General features: G+C 50.0%; 1 protein-coding gene across 1 annotated transcript in view; it reads left to right on the top strand.

The window, feature by feature from the left end:
• The window catches only part of LOC138301485 (E3 ubiquitin-protein ligase TRIM39-like), a 188,974-nt gene that overhangs the window by 44,858 nt on the left and 122,800 nt on the right, over window positions 1–21,316 (top strand). Inside the window, exon 3 of the mRNA XM_069241997.1 lies at window positions 2,090–2,320. Coding sequence (XP_069098098.1) covers window positions 2,090–2,320 — 231 coding nt within the window. The remainder of the gene's footprint in view (window positions 1–2,089; window positions 2,321–21,316) is intronic.

The raw sequence follows: 21,316 nt of genomic DNA, 5'->3' as shown, positions 1-21,316 counted from the left end.
GGTAGGAGATGGAGAGTATATACAGGGAGCAACACCACTGCACAGGGACATCTGAAGCACAGGCTGAGGCAGAGATGGAGAGTATTTACAGGGAGCATCACTGGTGCACAAGGGCATCTGAAGCACAGGCTGAGGCAGGAGATGGAGAGTATGTACAGGGAGCATCACTGATACACAGGGACATCTGAAGCAAAGGCTGAGGCAGGAGACGGAGAGTATATACAGGGAACATAACTGCCTCACAGGGACACCTGAAGCACAGGCTGGGGCAGAAGGTAGGGATATCACAGAGAGCATCACTATTGCACAGGGGCATCTGACGCACATTTAGGCATTTTTTTTGCAGGAGATGGGGAGTACACAGAGAGCATCATTACTTCACAGGGACATCTGAAGCAAGGAGATGGAGTATATGCAGAAAGCATCTGATAGCATCATTACTGCACAGGAAGATTTGAAGTACAGTCTGGGGCAATAGATTGGGGGATAAACACTGAGAGAATCATTACTGCACAGAGTGGCATCTAAAGAACAGGCTAGGACAGGAGATGGGGGTTTATAGAGAGATTGTTACTGCTGCACCAGAACATTTGAAGCACATCCTAGGGAAGAAGTAGTGAAGTCTACGGGGAGAATCATTGCTGCATAGTGGCGTGTGAAGCACAGCTTTGGGCAGGATAGGGGGAGTTTATGGGAAGAGCATCACTACTAGGCAGTGATATCTGAAGCACAGTCTGGACTAGAGATTTGTAGTTTATACAGAGGGCATCATTGCTACACAGAGATCTGAAGCACAGTGTGGGCAGGAGATGGGGAGTTTTTAAGGAGAGCATCACTGATATACATGGATATCTGCTTCATAGCCTGGGGCAGCACACCATGCAGTGTTATTGTCTCTCTGAATGAACTGTTCAGTTTTTAAGTAACCACAAAACCCCTATGATTACTCTCCTCATTGCCCAACCCATTTCAATCTAGTAGGTATTGCAACTGTTTTTTGGCGATTTGTGTATATCAAATCTTACATTAACTTTCAGCATTCACCTGTACAGGCATATAGTAGGAAGCAAGGCATTTGCATTTGCAGACACGGTTTCAACAAAGATACATGGAGTACTGGATGGATATTTTTTGACTGAGGCAGTTTAAAGCGTACAGTAGCTGGATTCAGCATCTTTTCATTGTTAATGGAACCATAAACGTAGGGTGCAATTTAGATGTCTTCAGATGTCATTGTTTTGTGATTACTATTTTAGTCCAGCTACACCCACAGTAACCTGCTGCATCTCTGGCTTTTGCTGCAGTTCCCTCCTAACTGTGGGTGGTTTCCAGCTCACAGCAATGCTTTGGGCATGTGGAAGCCCCTTCAAAGCAAGCTCCCCCTCTCCTCTCTCTGTCCTCCAATGCTGTTACACATGCATTTTCTCACTCCAACCAGGCCCTTTTCTCCTGACAGCCAATTTAAACAAGATTTGGGGCAACTTGCATGGTGACCTCTGCTACACTGAAGCATCATTCTAATAAGACTCTGGTTTAAAGATTCATACATTTGTGGCGTAAACTCTAAAGAATTAGGGACTTGATTTTAATGTACTGTTCTATAAATATAGTTCATTTTATCTACATTTATTCTAAAGTTTGCATTGTGGAAGTCAAGTTTTTCTGTGAATATTCCATTGGTCAACACTTTATTTCGTGCCAATTGAAAAAAAGGGAATGGGCACCTCAGACAATGTTCTACTAGTACAACAAGGTACCTTTATACTTTTGTCCAAGAAAGTCTTGCTAGGGAAGAGTTTAACAGCCCACTAGAGCCAAAGGACCCAGAGCCTGTAAATTGGCGAGTATGTTTCTCCACTCTCAAGGGGTGTTGCACGAGGTAGCCTCTTCTGCTGCAGTCATAGAGGGACATTTTCGAGGTTTTTGTCACCTGCTGTGATATGTGATGCCATCTGCAGTGTCCTGTACAAGGCCATGGGCAGTGCATTGAGCGCACACCTACTGTCTTGTCTTCATTTAAGAAAGTGTTGGTGTGTTCTTGGAAATCCACATAACTGCACCTATTTTTACCTGAATATCTTTTGTTCAGGGAAAATTCAAGAACCAAACTATGAAAATCGCGGGAACCTTAGAAGATCTGCAGCGGGTTCTAGAGCAGGAAACGAGAAACATCCTGGGCAAGGTGGAAAAACATCAGATGGAAGTTCTAGAGAAGATGTCCTTGAGAATGACTGTCGTGGAGAAACAGAACGCCTCCCTCAAAAGCCTGATTGGAGAGATAGAGGGCAGGTGTCAGCAGCAGGATGTGCAGTTATTGAAGGTAAGAGGGGGTGAGGCATCAATAGAACTAGAAGGGGAACATTCCTGCCTAAGGAACCTAATCCAGTTAGAGGAGTGTCAGCCCCAGGGAGGAGAATTTCAGAATGTGAGAGTGTATTAGAAATCAATGGGACTGAAGAGTGACATTGTTTCCTCCAGAATCTAACCACAGATAGTGAAAGTTGCCTCCGTATTGTCACTGAAAGAGGGGAGGGGGTAGGAAACTAGAGGGAGGTTTGGAAGCACCAATGATTGAGTTAATGAAGGTGAAAAACGTTGAAATCTTTAGTGGCAGATTTATGAAAAGTGGAGCTGCACCTAGTGCAGCGCCACCTTTCTTGTGCCCCTTAGCACCCCCTTAACTCCACCATGTGTGTGTCATATTTAAAATACGGCGCACCATGGCGGTAGTCAGGGGTACTAGCATCATAATTCTTTACGCTAGTCCGGCGCTTTGCAGGATTAGCATAAAAAATATTGACGCTAATGTGGCAAAGCACCCAGAGGCCCATTGAAAACATTGGGAGCCTCCATGTAACGCCTGCTCTTTGCAGGCATTAAAAATGCTGATGAAAGTGACACAAAGAAATCTTAGATTTCTTTGAGACATTTTTCTGGCCCCACTAGCGCCAGAACGCCCCCCTTGCATACATTATGCCTGGCGCAGGCATAATGTGGCGCAAATGGTTACAAAGTGGCACCATGCAAGCATTGAGCCACTTTGTTAATATGGTGCAGCGTTTTTGGCCTTCCAGCGTCACATCAGCATAAAAAAAATGATGATAATGTGGAGTTGCAATGGTGCTAGGCCCCCTAAAATCTGGGCTTTAGTTCTATAAGAGCAAAATTCTGTCTCAAGAGGAAGGGTGAATCTTTCTATTCCGTACATCAACAAATGAGGGAATGTCTCTAGATTAAGGGGGGCATTTGATTCAAGACCCTGAACTCGCTGACAGACCGTATCAGAACAGAAGGAGTCTGCTTGCTTTTAGTGAGTGTGATCAGTCTTGTCGTGTCTGAAGCATTAAACTCAACCTTCCACTATGTATCTGTTGAAGGTGTGTACTTTAGATTGTGTATTGTATAAATTTACTATTTATCATTACCCAGTCTGCTTGAGTTCGTATTTCATTACCTTACCCGTTACAAAATTATGGAACTCTGACATGGCTTGCAATGTATATATTTCTTACACATTTATTTTATTCCTTATAATACATTGCTAACCATGCATAACTACTCTCCCGACTGCATTTTTTAAAATTCTTTGTGTGCTTCTCCTTCCCATAAATACTTTCTCCAGTTGCAGGAAAACAGACTACAGATATAACAGATATAACAAGTCCTATTAAACTAAATGTGTTCATATCTGACTTTCATGTAGTAGTGGACTCCATCAGGGCAATAAATAATCATGCTACTAAAAATGCATCCTTGGTTGCTAATCAAAAAACTGTCTATGGAAAAAATAATTCAGCAGGTAAATGAAAAAGTAGTCACTTTATTTGCATAAACATAACTTCAATTCTGGCCTTTGACCTGACTTTAATTTTTTCCTATTGTGTTGGTAAACAGGCAACTGGAGTGTGTCGTTAGAATGTGCATAGTTCTGTCATGTAACAAGTGATTGGTAATATCACAAGTACACTGTAATAAGGAAATTGGATTTAGATTATTTACAGCTGTTGCAGGCTTCCACTTATTCTAATGTTATTTTTGTTGTCCCAAAATGACATCACTGTTTATAAAAAGAATTCAATGGATGGCTATTTTTTTCTTTTTTGTAAATTATTTTAACAGTGAAAAAATACAATTGTGTTCCCAAATTGCATGATTATACAGTTATTTTCATGTTCCAGTACTGATTACTCAAATGACTTTTGCGTTCATAGCAGTGTAATTGCCATTGATACATTTAGCTAAAATTGTTTGGAAACATTGTGTACACAGGAAATACAATAAAGATGCATAACATAAAAGATAATTGAAAAAAGACTAAAGAGAAAGAAAAAGAGAGGAGGGGTCGAGATCGAGGAAGCCGCACGCGGAGGGGGGGAGGGGGAAGAGAGCCACCCGCATCACCCATCAACAGAGCCCATAACAGTAACTGGAGCAGTGGGACATATGCTCCCATAGTAGTTTCGGCACGGTGCAATCGAGGGCGGCACGATGACCGCGCAGGGTCAGGGGAGGGCGCAGGAGGGAGAGGTAGGCGGGGAGGGGCAGCTAAGAAGAGGAAACAGTGGCGGTCTTCGGCAATCAGCACGCTTATATACTTTCCCACCTTAGGTTTAATTTATTTTTTCTAGAGTGTCTGTATCTCATTGTGCACCGCATCCCTGATGTCTCTATTGATTCAGTTATTCCCTGCTGAATTCCATCTTTACTGCATATTCTGGAATAGCTAACTGTGCCAATGTTGTGAGTCTGTTCTGTGAGTTGTCTGATGTTGCCTGTCAGTTCCATTTGCTCAGGGGGGTCGTTTATCATCTTTGCTTTCCAAGGTTATCACAAAGGAGTTCCAGGTTTCTATCCCCTTGACTTGGACCCCTTTTTCCTGGAGTGATTGCAGTGTTTGTGCTTCTGCTTTTGCCCAGCGTAGTAGCTCGTCTTGCCACTAACGGGTACTCGTTGCATTAGGCGCTTTCCAATGCATTGCTATCAGACGCCTATACAGCACTAGTGCCAATGCTATGCATCTATGTGTCTGCTTCCGTCCTTTGGATCTAACTCCGATTCCTAGCAAGCATAGCTCCGGCTTGGAGGACAATGGAGTATCCATCCACTCAGTTAACAAAGTTATTATATCATTCCATGCATGCAAAATTGGAGGGCATTCCCATGTCATGTGGAAAAAGGTGGCTTCTGTGACTCCTCATCTGGGGCACCTCTGTGGCGTTTGGGGAAACATGCGTGGCAATCGGTTTGGTGATAGATATGTTTGGTGTACATAATTGAACTGGGTATAGCGAAATCGGGGGTTACGTGACACTTCATAGATCATTATCATAGCCTGGTTCCATGCGTGCTGCAAGAGCGGTGCCGCAAGTACCTGATCCCACCTATTTTTTGCTTGTTGCTGCCCGTGTTCAATATGTGTTGTCAGGATTCTATATATTCTCGATACATTTATTGGGGCGACTACGCTATCTAGTAAATCGTGTAATATAGGGGCCGCTTTAGGTTCATTATTTCCACAATTCCATGTTGAGCGTACTAAGGGGGTCATTACAACCCTGGCGGATGGTATTAAAGCGGCGGTAAGACCGCCAACAGGCTGGCGGTCTTTTTTTTTGTATTATGACCATGGCGGTTACCGCCATGGTCATCTGCCGCTTCACCGTTCCGCCCGCCAGGGCGGAGATGACCGCTGGGCTGGAGACCTGGGTCTCCAGCCCGGCGGCCGTCACAATACCGCCGTCGGTATTTCAACCCGGCTTACCGTCGTGGATTTCCAGCGGTAGGAACCGCCATGAAATCCATGGCGGTAAGCCCTATCAGTGCCAGGGAATCCCACCCGACTCCCTCCCCTACACCCCCCACCACCCCTGCCACCCCCCAACACCACATAACTCACACACACACGACACGCACGCAGGCACCATCAACACACATACACGCACACACACCAACATAAATGTCTACATCCACACACTCAGTCAGACACGCACACCCATATACAGACATACACGCACACATCCATACAGACATACATACAGACATACACGCACTCATTCCCAACAGACGCAACACACCCGCAAGCATCCACGCACTCACACCCCCCTCTACATACACAGACGCACACCCCCATGCACCCACACAACACACAACACCCCCCCACCCCCTCCCCTAACGGACGATCGACTTACCTGTTCCGTCGATCCGCCAGGAGGGGACGGGAGCCATGGGGCAGCTCCGCCGACACCACACCGCCAACAGGACACCGCTGCGCAGAATCACAGGACATGATTAGCTGGGCAGTGTTCTGTTGGCATGGCGGTGGAGGTGGAGCAACCTCCACTTCCCCGCCGCCCGCAAGTATGGTTGTTGGCGGCTCTCCGTTGGAAAAACGACAGAGGGCAGCCAACGGTCATAATACGCCGAGCGGCAAAACCGCCACTACTGGCGGTCTTCCGCACGGCGGTCCCTCGGCGGTCTTGTTAAAAGACCGCCGAGGTTGTAATGACCACCTCTGTGTGGTTTCATAGGAATATTAGTGCGTCATCCGCGTACATTGACACTATACGATGTGTGCGTCCATCCAAAATGCCCCATTTCGAAGCTAATGTATGTAGCCGGGCAGCTAATAGTTCAATAGCAAGAGAGAACAGTAATGGGGATAACGGGCAGCCCTGTCTGGTGCCTCTTTCGATACTGAACTTCTCGGATATAGGGGGTTATTACAACTTTGGAGGAGGTGTTAATCCGTCCCAAAAGTGACGGTAAAGTGACGGATATACCACCAGCCGTATTACAAGTTCCATAGGATATAATGGACTCGTAATATGGCTGGTGGTATATCCGTCACTTTTGGGACGGATTAACACCTCCTCCAAAATTGTAATAACCCCCATAGTGTCACCTGTCTTAACTCTCGCTGTTGGATTAGAGTATAAAACCCTAACCCAGCTGATATATGTCTTTCCGAATCCCATTCGGTTAAGAGTTTCTATCAGGAAGGGCCATCCTACCGTATCGAACGCTTTTTCAATATCTAGTGATACTGCTACATGTTTGTATTCGCCCTCTGGGGTGTTCGCCATCATCCGTAGAAGATTCCGTATGTTGATAAAAGTATTGCGGCCAGGTATGAAACCAGACTGGTCTTGGTGGACCAGGTCCGGCAGCCAGGGGAGCAGGCGATTTGCTAAGATTTTACCGAGCAGTTTACAATCTATGTTTAACAACTTTAGTGGTCTGTATGAGCGAACATCCAGTGGATCACGACCTGGTTTAAGTAATACCGCTATCAACGCTTCACATAGGGTGTCTGGTAATTGACCTCGCTCTAAGGCCTCAGATTGCATTTTTAAGTATGGTGCTAATGTTTGTGCTGAGAATGTGCTATAATACTCTATGGGAATGCCATCGCTACCTGGTGCTTTGCCATGTGCTAATTGTTGCAAGGCCTGTTGCATCTCTGCGAGATCTATCGGTTTCTCCAGGTCTCCAACCTGTGTGGCAGTTAAGCGATTTAATTGTATCCCTCTGAAGAACTCATTTAACTGTTCTAATGAGGGAGGGGGTTGAGCCTTGTATAACTTGCTGTAATACTCTCTGAAGGTGTTGTTTATTTCCTCTTGGGTGTTTACTATTATCCCTGTGTCGCGACGGATGGCCCCTATAGGAGAGTTCCGTTGTTCATTCTTTAGCAGCCATGCCAGAAGTCTCCCTGATCCATCCCCCTCTGCATGTGTGCGGGCCAGGTAGTGGCGGTAATCTTATTGCCTAAGGCGCCGATCCGCCTCAATCCACTGTACTCGTAGTCTAGCGAGCTCCGCGTCAGCTATTGTGCCTTCGCAATGTTTGCACTCTGCAGAGCGAACGTCCTGTTCACACTTGCGGAGCTCTTGCGTCAGTGTTTGTCGTACTCCCACTGTCATTGATACACATATGCCCCTTATTACCACCTTATGTGTATCTCATTAATTTGCTCTGGAGCTCGTTGTCCCGTTGTTTAGGGTAAAATAAGAGGTGATGTGCGTGGCTATTTCTTTCCTGAACGGGGGATCTTGCAGCAAGCTTGGTTGGTTGGAGACGCCAAGTTGGAATGCAAGCGCGTGGTCTGCCCCATTTAATGTGTGCTATAAGTGGACAGTGATCTGAGATTACCCTTGCGGTGTATTCTGCGCCTGTGATTCTGTGCATCAGATCTTGTGAGCTGAGTATTGAATCTATGCAGGTGTGTAGGAGATGCACGGGGAGTGGTAAGAGTACTCCCTTTCTAGAGGGTGTAGATGTTTCCATACGTCTATCAGACGGCGGTCTGTTATCCAGGATTGTAGTATCTGTGTGTTTTTCCTTACAGGGGTGGCTACTAATGGGGGGTGTGACCTATCCATATCTACTTGTGGAACACAGTTCATGTCCCCTCCCCAGATACTAGGTGAAGGAAGGACATTTGATAGGTGTGAGATAGTGTTTCGTAGGAATTCGCCCTGTTTAACATTTGGGGCATATAACCCATTAATACCTTCTAGTTGTATAAACCTGCCTTCTTTGTCCGTTATGCTGCACTTCACTGTGAATAGGACCCTTGGGGCTATCCAAATTAGTTGTCCTCTTGCAAAAGTCAATGTCCCAGAACCGTATATTAGTCCCGCCCATCTCCTCTCCATCTGTTTGATATCTTCCGGTGTGACATGTGTTTCTTGCAGTATGGCTATATGTATGTGATGGCGTTTTAAATATGCATATTCTCTATTTCGTTTAGTCATACCTGCCATACCTTTCACATTCCAAGTTAGTATGTTATATATGGGTTCCTTGTGCGTTATATTGTGTGGCCTTATCTCTTCCCATCAAACCCACCCGAAGGGTTATAACTCCGAGCTCCCCACCGCTGCCCAAAACCCCCCAGCACATGCTCACGCAACCCCCCCCCGCGTCCCGATCTTTTATGTAGGATAATAGTGACCATAGAAAAGCGGGATAGACCCCGCCAATAGAAAAGAAGAGTAAGAGAATCAACTGAGGATAGTAAAAAGGATATATTGGGCAAAGCCCAACTTTAAACGCTGTGGCACAACCGGTGCCTAAACTAGTATCTGTGCAGTTCTGTTCCATTCGGGTACCGTTCAGGTGGTGGGGGACGTAGGTTAGTGGAGGTTGGCCGCCTTGGTGGCCCACCTCCATGATGCTTTTTCCCTGCGCAGCCCTAAATGAGATCATGTTATCCAACACTGGCATTTCCGCAGCTTCCAGAGCCAGCGCCAGGTCGGTCCACATCGAGGAATGTCCATATTTGTCCATTTCCGCACCCAGGAGAGGGGGATTCGCCCCCGGTTGTTTCAGGGCAGGTGATCTCGCTCAAGATAACATCAGTAAGTTCTCATATTTCGTCTGCCAGACGTGGAGTAAGATCTGGGCCTCCCATTAACTGGGAGAGGGAGGAGCTGGATCCAATGCGTAGCGAGCCGCTGTGATTGAGGTCTGCTTTGTTTTTGGTGTCCGATTGCAAACGTGCTAGTTTCTTTTAAAACTTGCGCCTGGTCGGCCGCCATCTGTGACTTTGTTGGACGTGCTGTTGTGCTTTTCTTTGTCTTTCTCCGGGAGCTGGGCGTAATCCATTCCTCCTTTGCTGTGTCATCTTTGGATGAGTCAACCAGGCCCTTGGCATGAATCCATGTCCATGCATCTTCCGGAGTAGGGAACATAAGAGTCTTTTCGTCAATTATTATACGGAGGCGAGCTGGGAACATGAGTGAGTAAGTAATTTTGTGTTTGCGCAACAGTTGTTTGATTGTGACATATGATGCTCTTTTACGTTGTACTTCCATTGTATAGTCTGGATAGGCTGTTACGTTACTGTTCTCCAAACTGACTGTACCTGAGGTTCTGAAGTATTGTAGGACTTGATCCCTGTCTCTGTAGTTTAGGAATCGTGCTATCAGAGGTCGGGGTGGAGCGCTTGGTCGCGGGGGTCTACCAGGAATTCTGTGTGCTCTTCTATCACTGGTGCTTTGGTGGTGTCCTGTATTTTCATTGTGTCTTTCAAGCCAGACCTCTAAGAAATCCTCAGCTTTGGGTGACTCTGTCCGTTCTGGAATACCTAGGAATCTGATGTTATTGCGCCTGGAGCGACCCTCTGCGTCCTCGGCCCTGCGCTGCAGTTGTGTCAGTTCCATTTCCATTTGTTGAATTTTAGTTTTCATACTTGTGACCTCCGGCTGGACAGTTTTTAGTGCTGATTCTGTGTTGACGACCCTATCCGTTAGCTTGCGATGGTCCGCACGGAGTAGAGTGACCTCCATGACCGCAGCATCGATTTTACCCTCAAGTGAGGACTTGGTATCCATTATCGCTTGTAAGAGTTGATCAAATTGCACGGAGTGTGTAGGCAGCGTTTTGCTCACCTGAAGAAGTGTTGTGATTTGCGTGTCAGAGTTACTCGCGGCGGCTGGGATACCATCGTCCATGTGGGTCCCCGGTTTGGGGTGTTTTGGTTTGACCATTGTGTCCTGTAGTGATAGTCCCTGCTGATCTACCCACTGGAACTGTATATGGTCGGGATTGCAAGAGGCCGCAGAGCGCGTTAAGAGGTTAGAGTTATTCACGTCTGAGTGACCCCGCAGGCGCGAGCGACCGGGGAGCCTGTGCGTGCTTCTGAAGTTGAGCCCTCCCCGTAGGCTCCAAGGATCCTATTTACTGTTGTTCCGTGTATTCCAAACGATAAGTCTGCTGAGGAAACTCTTTTACCGCTGTGGTATTTTAGTGTAAGCTTGATTCGGCGGCAGGGGGATTGGGGAACGTTTTACAAATATTGTAGGGGTTCCAGGGAGCCAGTGCCACAGAGTGCTCCATTTATACGGTCACGCCCGTTTGGAGTGATGGTTTACATGACTTCAGCTTGTGAACCTGGTGTGCCAACTCCGTTTGGGCCTCCTGCCCAGTAGTTCGCCTTTGTGCTGAATTTATACAGTGCTTGGTTCAACATTCAGTAGCATGAGGAGTTTCGGTTTATCCTCTCAAGTTTTACAGCAGGGTTTTTTTTTGGGGGGGGGAAGCAGATAAAGAAGATCTGACAGCTTATATGTTTTCTACACGGACTTTCATATGTTTCAAAAGTAGTGCCTCAAGGGGACTGGTAGGGCCCTACTTGCTTCTTATCTTGCATCCTTTACCACTTTACGCTTTTATTACTTGTTGTTTTCCGTTGTGTTGATTTATTATTGTGTCCCCCTTTTTTTTTTTTTTTTTTTTATCCTACCCGCTTTTCTTTTTCGCTTTGTTTCTGGGGAACCAGTGTTGTCCCCAGCTCCCCGTATCGCCCTGAGTACTCGCTAGGAGCAAATATCGTTGTTTGCGCTTTTTTGGGATATCCCCGGGGCCGTCTCCATTCCCGCTTGCAAACTGTTCACACGGGCTCCATTCCAGCACACCTGACCCCGCTCGCCTTTAATTTCAGATCAGCACACCAGGTCTAGCGCTGCAGCGGTCCGATCACAGGCAATCGCGGGGACAAGTCTCTGTTTACGGCCCGGCGCGTCCCAAATTGTATCGCGGGCCACCTGGCGTCACGCCACGGGGCCCAAGCCCGGGCACCTGCAGGGGGATGATGGCGTCCCACTAACCGCAGCGCCGGGGGCCCGTCCGGCCAGGGATTCCGAAGGCCCACGTCCGGCGGCAACCACGGCGCTCACCTTTTGTCCGATGCATGTGTTCCAGGCCGCTCCACCCGCAGGTGCCAGCCGTGCCACACTTCCGGGTCCGCAGACGTCGCGGTCTGTATGCATTTTCTTGTTTTTTCGGCCTCCGGAGCACCCCTGTCTTGAAAGGGGGGCCCGCTCGCCGCAGGCTTGAGTGTAGGGCCACGTAGGGAACAGGATAAATGCCGATTGTGGTGGGCCGTGAGCAGAGCTCTTTGTTCAAGCGTCCTCTCCGGCCGCCATCTTGGCCACGCCCACCATGTCATGGCTATTTAACCTAAAAATACATTCTCAGGTATACCATTTTTCGCTGTTTAGACAGAATGTCGGAAACAGAAATATTGAGGAAAAAATATTGTGAAGGTACGTTTCTGTAGGTAGGCAAAGTTTTACTATATATAACTCCACATATTTGTACCTTTATTTTATATATATATATATATATATATACACATATATATATATATATATATATATATATATCTTCACGTTATGCAGACGTGGAGTTAAAGAATGTAAACCTATACTTACCTATTTGCACTTACCTTCTCCACATTTTGGGCCTCAAGACTTTTGACACTATGGCCCTCATTACAACATTGGCGGTAAAAGGCGCTTACCGCCGTGCAGAAGACCGCCAAAACACCGCCGCGGCCGCGGAATTCCGCCACAGCTATTATGACACACATCTCGGAATCCGCCGAAATTCAGACACCCACACAAGACCGTCACACCAAAGGTCAGTGATAAACTGGCGAAAACAAAACCTCCACCGTTACGCCAACAGAAACACGCCCATGCTATCACGACCCACGAATCCACGTGGCGGTCTTTCAACCGTGGTATTCCATTGGCGGTACACACCGCCGCGCTCAAAATACACACACATCTCCAAAACACCGCCACATTGGACAATTTCAAATACATACACCTGATACACATACAATCACCACTCCCACACACCCAACACAATATAAAACACACACCCACATCACCCACAAACCCCTACGACCAAAAATCAGAGACGAAGGCCAGATAGACAGAGAGCACAGCAACTGAGAACCCCACCACACAGAGGCACACAACACCATCACCCATACAACATTACACGCATAATACACCACACACCACTACACATCACCACACACATCAACACTTACACCACCCCACACATCACCCACACCACCTCATGTCACGCCAAAGACACCCCCGGTTTTCCGAGGAGGAGCTCAGGGTCATGGTGGAGGAAATCCTACGGGTAGAGCCACAGCTATTTGGCTCACAGGTGCAGCACACATCCATAGCCAGGAAGATGGAGCTATGGCAAAGAATCGAGGACAGGGTCAACGCTGTAGGACAGCATCCAAGAAATCGGGAGGAAATCAGGAAGAGGTGGAACGACCTATGGGGGAAGGTGCGTTCTGTGCTATCCAGGCACAACATCGCGGTACAGCGGACTGGCGGCGGACCCCCACCTCCTCCCCCACAACTAACAACAAGGGAGGAGCAAGTCTTGACCATCATGCATCCAGAGGGCCTCGGAGGAGTCGGTGGAGGAATGGACACTATTAAGTTAAATCTCAACTATCATATCCCCAACCCTACCTGCATGCCATCACACACCCCCACCCTCACCCCCCCCTTTCACTCCAACCCCTCACTAATGTACTCATAACACAAACCACCCATCCTAACACCAAGCCCCGCATGGAAAAACAAAGCATGGTCAGCCCTCACCAAAGCATGCTCACTGCACATACCCATAACAACCCCCTAACCATCATCACACAAACCCACACACAGGAATGCTTGCACTGGGGTACACAAACACCCACCCATTGCACACCATTACTCACACACATGCACTAATCATGCTCTTATATACCTGCAGGACCACTACGGAACGTCACCACACCGGAGGGTCCAGACAACTCCACTCCACCCACAGAAGAGGCCCACAGTGACGACAGCAGCTCTGCCCTACTGGATCCTGATGACCAGCCCGGACCATCCTGGGCCTCGGGACAGTCGATTCCCCTTGCACAGGCACAGCCCAACACTGACATTCCACCCTCTGGTAACACCAGCACAGCACCCACCCAGCGGGCCCATACCTCCGTACCCAGGACACGTCAATCAGCGGTGTGTCCACCACTACAGGGAACCCAGGATAACCCACCACCCCATCAACAACAGGGACCTGGGGGCAGTAGTGGGTAGTGGGCACACGGTCCAGGGGACGGAGGCACAGGAACACAGGGTAACTGGGAGGGCTGCTGTGCGACAGGGGGCGGACAGGCCAAGGGAACCCACCCTCCACGAGGCCCTCTTCTCCATCATGGGAGCCTACCACTACTCCCAGGAGACGATGGCGACGGTCCTGGCCAAGTTTCAGGAGACCCAGCGCCTGAAGGACGAACTGTATTTGGGGTTCAGGGAGGAGCTCAGAACCATCAGCTCCGCCCTGGGCACCATTGTAGGAGTGCTGAAGGACATACAAAAGACCATGAGGGACACCGTGGCACTCCAAGGGGCCCCTGACACTAGCATTGACGATGAACTGCCCACCACCTCCGCCGGCGCTAGTGGACAGGACGCCCCGCCACAGCCCCACCACACCAGCACACCACCCCCTGCAGATGGACAACCACCCGCAAGCGGTCCCTGAGATCCAGGAAAAGGACAGAGCAAGATGGCAAGACCCCCGCCAGGAAATGAGACCACCCTGATTGTCCTCCCACTGTCTCACTTTGTTACCCTGTCCCGATTGGAACTGCCCCATCTCCACTTCCTATGCCTATATGGGCAGTGCACCTGTGTGACTAATGGACTGGACTCTGCCATGGACATTCCTCCACCGTCCCCCATCACCATATCACTACCCCCCTCCATTTTTGAGCACTGAAATAAAAACCCTTGAACCACAAAACAATCTGGAGTCAGTCTGTGATTTGGTAAATATGTATAATCAATGACAGTGTCAACATGCGTTTCCAATTTTAAAGCCAACATACCTATGTCACACATCACAAGTCCTTGAAGGATGCAAGCAGATGACACACGTTGCTAACCACACCTGTGAAACCGTGATGGAAAGGTACAACTCAGTGACCAAATACTACTATGAACTGACAGACAGGATAGAGGTAGAAGTGTGAAAGTGAATGTAATGGTAAAAAGAAAACTGTTCTCACCTGTGTGTCACTGGAAATATTGCTGTATGACTGACTCCCTGTTGTCTATGTCTTCTTCCTCAGCGTCCTCCTCATCACTGTCCACAGGCTCCACAGCTGCCACAACACCGCCATCTGGACCATCCTCCTGCAGAAAAGGCTCCTGGCGTCGCAAAGCAAGATTGTGAAGCATTGAGCAGGCAATGATGATCTGGCACACCTTCCTTGGTGAGTAGAATAGGGAACCACCTGTCATATGCAGGCACCTGAACCTGGCCTTCAGGAGGCCGAAGGTGCGTTCGATCACCCTCCTAGTCTGCCCATGGGCTTCATTGTAGCGTTCCTCTGCCCTAGTCCTGGGATTCCTCACTGGGGTCAATAGCCAGGACAGTTTGGGGTAACCAGAGTCCCCCAATAGCCACACCCGGTGCCTCTGGAGTTGACCCATCATATAAGGGATGCTGCTATTACGCAGTATGTAGGCGTCATGCACTGAGCCAGGGAACATAGCATTTACCTGCGAGATGTACTGGTCTGCCAAACATACCATCTGTACATTCATGGAATGATAACTCTTCCGGTTCCTGTACACCTGTTCACTCCTGTGGGGGGGGACCAGAGCTACATGGGTCCCATCAATAGCACCTATGATGTTGGGGATATGTCCAAGGGCATAGAAGTCACCTTTCACTGTAGGCAAATCCTCCACCTGAGGGAAAACGATGTAGCTCCTTACGTGTTTCAGCAGGGCAGACAACACTCTGGACAACACGTTGGAAAACATAGGCTGGGACATCCCTGATGCCACGGCGACTGTTGTCTGAAACGATCCACTTGCAAGGAAATGGAGCACTGACAGCACCTGCACTTGAGGGGGATTCCTGTGGGATGGCGGATTGGTGACATTAGGTCTGGCTCCAACTGGGTACATAGTTCCTGGATAGTGGCACGGTCAAACCTATAGGTGATGAGTAAATGTCGCTCCTCCATTGTCAACAGGTCCACCAGCGGTCAGTACACCGGAGGATTCCGCCATCTTCTCAAATGTCCAAGCTGACGGTGCCTAGGAAGGACAACAGCGACCACAGAGTCAACAAAATCCCAGGTATGTACCCACAGATACACAGAACACGACACCAAAGACACAAATCTTCCTGTATGTGTGTCGAGTGTAGGCCCAGGTATGTGTGACGCAGTTGCAAATTAAGCCATATGGGCCCCTGAAATGGCGGCTGCCTGACCTCTAAACTGGGACAATGGGATGTGAGGTAACTGCGCTGGTGTTGTACACCGTCGCTGTAGGCGGTCGAAGACTGCGGCGCAAAGCTGCATTGGTTAACATTGGACCCTATGGGTCCCAGGAGCCAATGATGAAGTGCGCCAGCGGTGATGAGATGCACCGACGTGGACGTCACCGCCGCGGACGTGACCGCCATTTTCTATCTGTTCAATCACTTGATACCTGATCTTCGACAGGAGAGGACCTACATTGCAAGTGCTGCTGTGACCTCGGTCTGGAACACACAATGGCTGCTGCGTCTGGGGAAAGGGCCCCTGCCTTCACTGCTCAGGAGTTGGGGAAGCTCGTTTACGGGGTACTCCCCAGTACACGCTACTCTACAGTCCTCCAGACCAACAGGTAAGTACACAGGGAGCACGTTGTATGGGCTATGCCTGGGTGGAGAGGGCTGGTTGTAAGAGGGAAGGGGGCAGAGTGCAGTGAACATGAAGGACTGTGAATGCATGTGCCACATGGCAAGGGCAGGGATGGGGGCCATTCACTTCGACGGTGCTCTTGCTAATGACTTCTCTTCTTCCCCTGTGCATGTCATTTAGGTCAGTGCCCACCAGAAGAAGGACATTTGGCGTGCCATCGCAAAGGAAGTCCGGACCCTGGGGGTCCACCAGAGACGGGGCACCCTACTGCCATAAAAGATGGGAGGACATTCGCCGCTGGAGCAAGAAGACGGCGGAGGCTCAGCTGGGGATGGCCTCCCAACATGGGAGGGGTGCCCGTCGCCCCATGACCCCCCTGATGTTCCGGATCCTGGCGGTGGCCTACCCTGAGTTGGATGGGCGCTTGAGGGCATCACAGCAGACACAAGGGGGTGAGTACACCCTCATTCTGGGGACTTTGCGCGCAGTTGAGGGGTCTAGGTGTGGGAGGACGGCTGTGGGTTTCCCTAGGCCAGGGCGACATCCATAGGCTGGCCCCCTCCGTAATGCAGGCCATGTGGCTCTCCACCCCACCGCAGAAGAGTGCCAAGTACAGGTATACATGCCCCTGTGGCATCCATGTGTGCAGATGTCCACCATAGCGATGTAGGCCATATCCCAGGAATTACATCTGTAGAGGCCAGGAGCACGGCGTAGTGCAGGGGGCTGCTGTGTCTGTATTGTCCGCCAATGGTAGTGGTAAGCCATGCACTCAACCTGTCTTTCTTCTGTCGCCTCCCCCCCCCCCCCCCCTTTCTCTGCTCTTCCTGTTCTTTTGTGCATCAGCATCATCAGGCGGAGGTACAGTGGCACCGGAGCACGAGGGAGCTGCATCCCACATGGCCATGGAGGGCCACACCACGGACTCAGAATGCACCAGTGGGACGGAGGGCGAGGGGAGCTTCACGTCGGGCACCGGATCACCAACCAGCGACACGGACTCGTCTGCTGATGGGAGTTCCCTTGTGGTGGCGGCACCATCTGTGCCCCACACTTTTACAGGTACAGCCACCACCTCCCCTACCAGAACCGCCCTCCCAGCAGCCCCTCAGCGTTCGCCCCGTGCCCGCTCACCCAGGAGGGTGGGCATCACCTTCGCCCCAGGCACCTCAGCCCCTGCCCCTGTCACCCCTGCTGCCCTCAGTGAGGAGGCCATTGACCTCCTCAGGTCACTCACTGTTGGGCAGTCTACCATTGTGAATGCCATCCAGGGTGTAGATAGGGACTTGCAACACAGTAATGCATTCCTGGAGGGCATTCATTCTGGTCAGGCTGCCCTTCATCGAACCCTGCAATCTTTGGCCTCAGCACTGATGGCAGCCATTGTTCCTGTGTCTAGCCTCCCCCCTCCAACTTCCTCCACCCAGACCCAAGCCCCTGTACCCCAGCCTATCCCAAGCACACCATCAGACAAGCATGCACACACCTCAACACACAAAAGTAGCTCAGGCAAACATAGGCACCACACATCCCACAGGCACTCACACAAGCATCAGACACATACAGACACAGCAACATCCACTGCCTCCACTGTGTCCCCCTCCTCATCGTCTCCCTCCTCCCTCCCAGTGTCGTCTACACTCTCACCTGCATGCACTACATCTACAGCCACTAGGACTCGCACCAGAACACCCAGCACCACACCCCGCTCACCTGCACTCACCACCCCCACTCCCATTTACACGTCCCCTGTGTCCTCTCCCAGTGTGTCCGTGACGCCCCCTCCCAAAGTACACAAACGCGGGCACCCACACACCCAACATCCATCCACCTCACGACAGCCTCCAGTACCTGCACCCAAAACACCTAAAGTGACACCTCCTACAATCACCTCCTCTTCCTCCACTCCCAGCCCCCCTCCAGCTACCCATCCCAGTGTTCGTCATAAACTCTCCTTCAGCAACGTTGACCTCTTTGCCCCATCCCCACCCCTCCAATTCATAAGTCCCGTAGTAACGCCTCAGTCAAAAAGACTCCAGTGCCAGTGGTGCATGTTACAGGTGTTTGGAGTGCACCGGCCACCAGGGCTGGCAGTGTGACACGGAGCCAAAGCACTGCCAGTCCACCCGCTGTAAAGCATCTCAAGTTGGAAAGTGGCTGACGGGACAGGGTGAAGACTCCTGGCGGCAAAACTGCTCACAAGGGTCCCAGGCGGATTGCAGAGTCAGCTGTGACTCCTCCAAAGGTGGTGAAGGGCCAGAGGAAGTTTGCACAGTCTGGTGAGAGCAGCATGGCGGAGAAGGGCGCCATCCTCCCCGGCGGCCGGGACGCCACCGCCAGCACCGTCGTCACTGGTCAGGAGACCACCGCCAGGAGACCACCGCCGGAGTCAGTGCCCAGGAGGGCAGGAGCATCATCACTGGTCAGGAGACCACCGCCGGAGTCAGTGCCCAGGAGGGCAGGAGTATCGTCACTGGTCAGGAGACCACCGCCAGAGTCAGTGCCCAGGAGGGCAGGAGTATCGTCACTGGTCAGGAGACCACCGCCAGAGTCAGTGCACAGCACCGCTGAACAGGGCAGAGAACCGCTGAACAGATCAGAGACCGCCATGGCAAAGCACTGCTCAACAAGGGAATCACCGCCATGGTGAAGACCGCTGAACAGGGCACAGCACCACTGAACAAGGCAGAGAACCTCTGAACAGATCAGAGACCGCCATGGCAAAGCACCGCTGAACAAGGGAATCACCGCCATGGTGAAGACCGCTGAACAGGGCACAGCACCGCTGAACAGGGCAGAGAACCGCTGAACAGATCAGAGACCGCCATGGCAAAGCACCGCTGAACAAGGAAACACCGCCACATCAAGCATCGTTATCCCATGTACAGCTGGGACTGTGATGGAACAGGAACTGTCACGGGGAGCTAAATGCAGTGTGGGCACCATTCCCCCTCCAGAACCAGTGGAGACTGTTATCCACTGTAGAGACTTGAGAGACTGTGGCTTTGCACTCCCCAGGATTGTTCAGTTGGCAAACAAACCACTGTAGAGACTTGAGAGACTGTGGCTTTGCACTCCCCAGGATTGTTCAGTGGGCAACCCACCCACTGTAGAGACTTGAGAGACTGTGGCTTTGCACTCCCCAGAATTGTTCAGTGGACAAACCAACCACTGTAGAGACTTGAGAGACTGTGGCTTTGCACTCCCCAGGATTGTTCAGGGGGCAACCCACCCACTGTAGAGACTTGAGAGACTGTGCCTTTGCACTCCCCAGGATACATCAATGGGCATGGAGCCCCGTCGTGGATCTGGCGTGGTGCTGTAATCCGGCTGAGGTGCCCCCCTCTTCCCTTCCCCCTGAGGTGCCTGTTGTATTTCGATCTGATGCCCCAGCAGTGTTCTCTCCGTTTGTGGACAGGTATCTATTGTGGGCCTCGCCCAGGCATTTTTGGACCAGTGGTGCACGGACATTGATATGTGCATACCTTCACTGCTTCTCGAAATGTATATACTTTTGAATGTGTATATATATATTTGTATATATTTGGTAACTGTATTTTGATACATTACAATTTTTCGACTGATTTCCTTTGGTCTTTGCATTCTTCCGGGGGGGTTGTGGGTTGTTACTGTGATGTTTTGACATGCATAGCTGTGTGTGTTATAATGTGCGAGGGTGGGGGTGGGGGTGTTTCGTGTGTGTCCCCCTGACTTTTGCCTCCCCCTCCCCTATGTCGTAGGTGCAGTACTCACCGTTGTCTTCGCCGCCGCCGTTGCTGGTGTTCGTAAATGAGCAGGAAGACAAGGGCAGGTAGGATTTGTAATTCCGGCTCCATGGTGTCCTCCTTCCTCGTGGGATGTGTAGATGGTGAGCGTTTTCCCATTTCAAAAGCTGTTTCCGCCGTGTTTTTATCCACGGTGAATCCGCCCCGGAAAAGGTGGCGGATTGGCGGGTTGTGATACTGTGGGCGGTACATTGTCTCCCGCCTATCTGTTGGCAGTGACCGCCGCGCTGCTTGTCTGTACCGCCGTGGCGGTCGGAGTGTTAAAGTGGCTGTCTATGTTGGCGGTTTCCGCCACGGTCATGATTCCCTTTTTTTGTCCCCCAGCCTGTTTGCAGTATTACCGCACCTTTAACACCGTCCGCCAGGGTTGTAATGACCCCCATAGTGTGTTTTCTAAATGTTGGAGAGGCTGCAGTGCTCCCTGCTGTCCTTCACAACATTAAAAAAAATGGTTGGTGGTTCCCCTGCCTCTGCTGGAGGCACCACCAGGAAGAAAAACAGAATTTAAAAGCAAGCCCTCCCGGGCAGTATGACAGGCATCTTGCTTGGAGCAGTGAATAATAAACAAGTGGCTCCTGTTGCTCATTTTTTATTCTTTCTATTAATATTTTTTATTTGTTTTCTTGGTGTCTTGGTCCCAGCTGGGACACCCAAAGTTTGTATTAACTTTGGGTCCATGGAGGCCGCGGCCCCTGCAACTTCCTAGCCAGCACCCATGGCAGGTGCCGTCAGGAGCCGGCTATTATTTGAAAGTGAGAACCCCACAAATACATTGCGCTTACTCCCTGGGGATTTATTTTTCAAAAGGGATCCTTCCCAGGACCGGCAGTGATATTTAATACTTTTTAGGCCCCTCTCTAGGCCTAGGGAGCTAGATACACCTACCCTGCACACCTATATTTTTTAATTCTATTTTCAGGATAGAGGACTGAGTACCTCAGTCCTAAAATGGCTGCTGCCACATTTTAGTTGATGTGGTGGCAGCCAATCAGATCTTATCTTTCAATCAATCATT

Source organism: Pleurodeles waltl, chromosome 6 (genome assembly GCF_031143425.1).
Source record: "Pleurodeles waltl isolate 20211129_DDA chromosome 6, aPleWal1.hap1.20221129, whole genome shotgun sequence".
In the NCBI taxonomy this organism is placed as follows: Eukaryota; Metazoa; Chordata; class Amphibia; order Caudata; family Salamandridae; genus Pleurodeles; species Pleurodeles waltl.
Note: the sequence above shows the minus strand (reverse complement) of the source record. Positions and strands in the feature narration are given on the sequence as shown.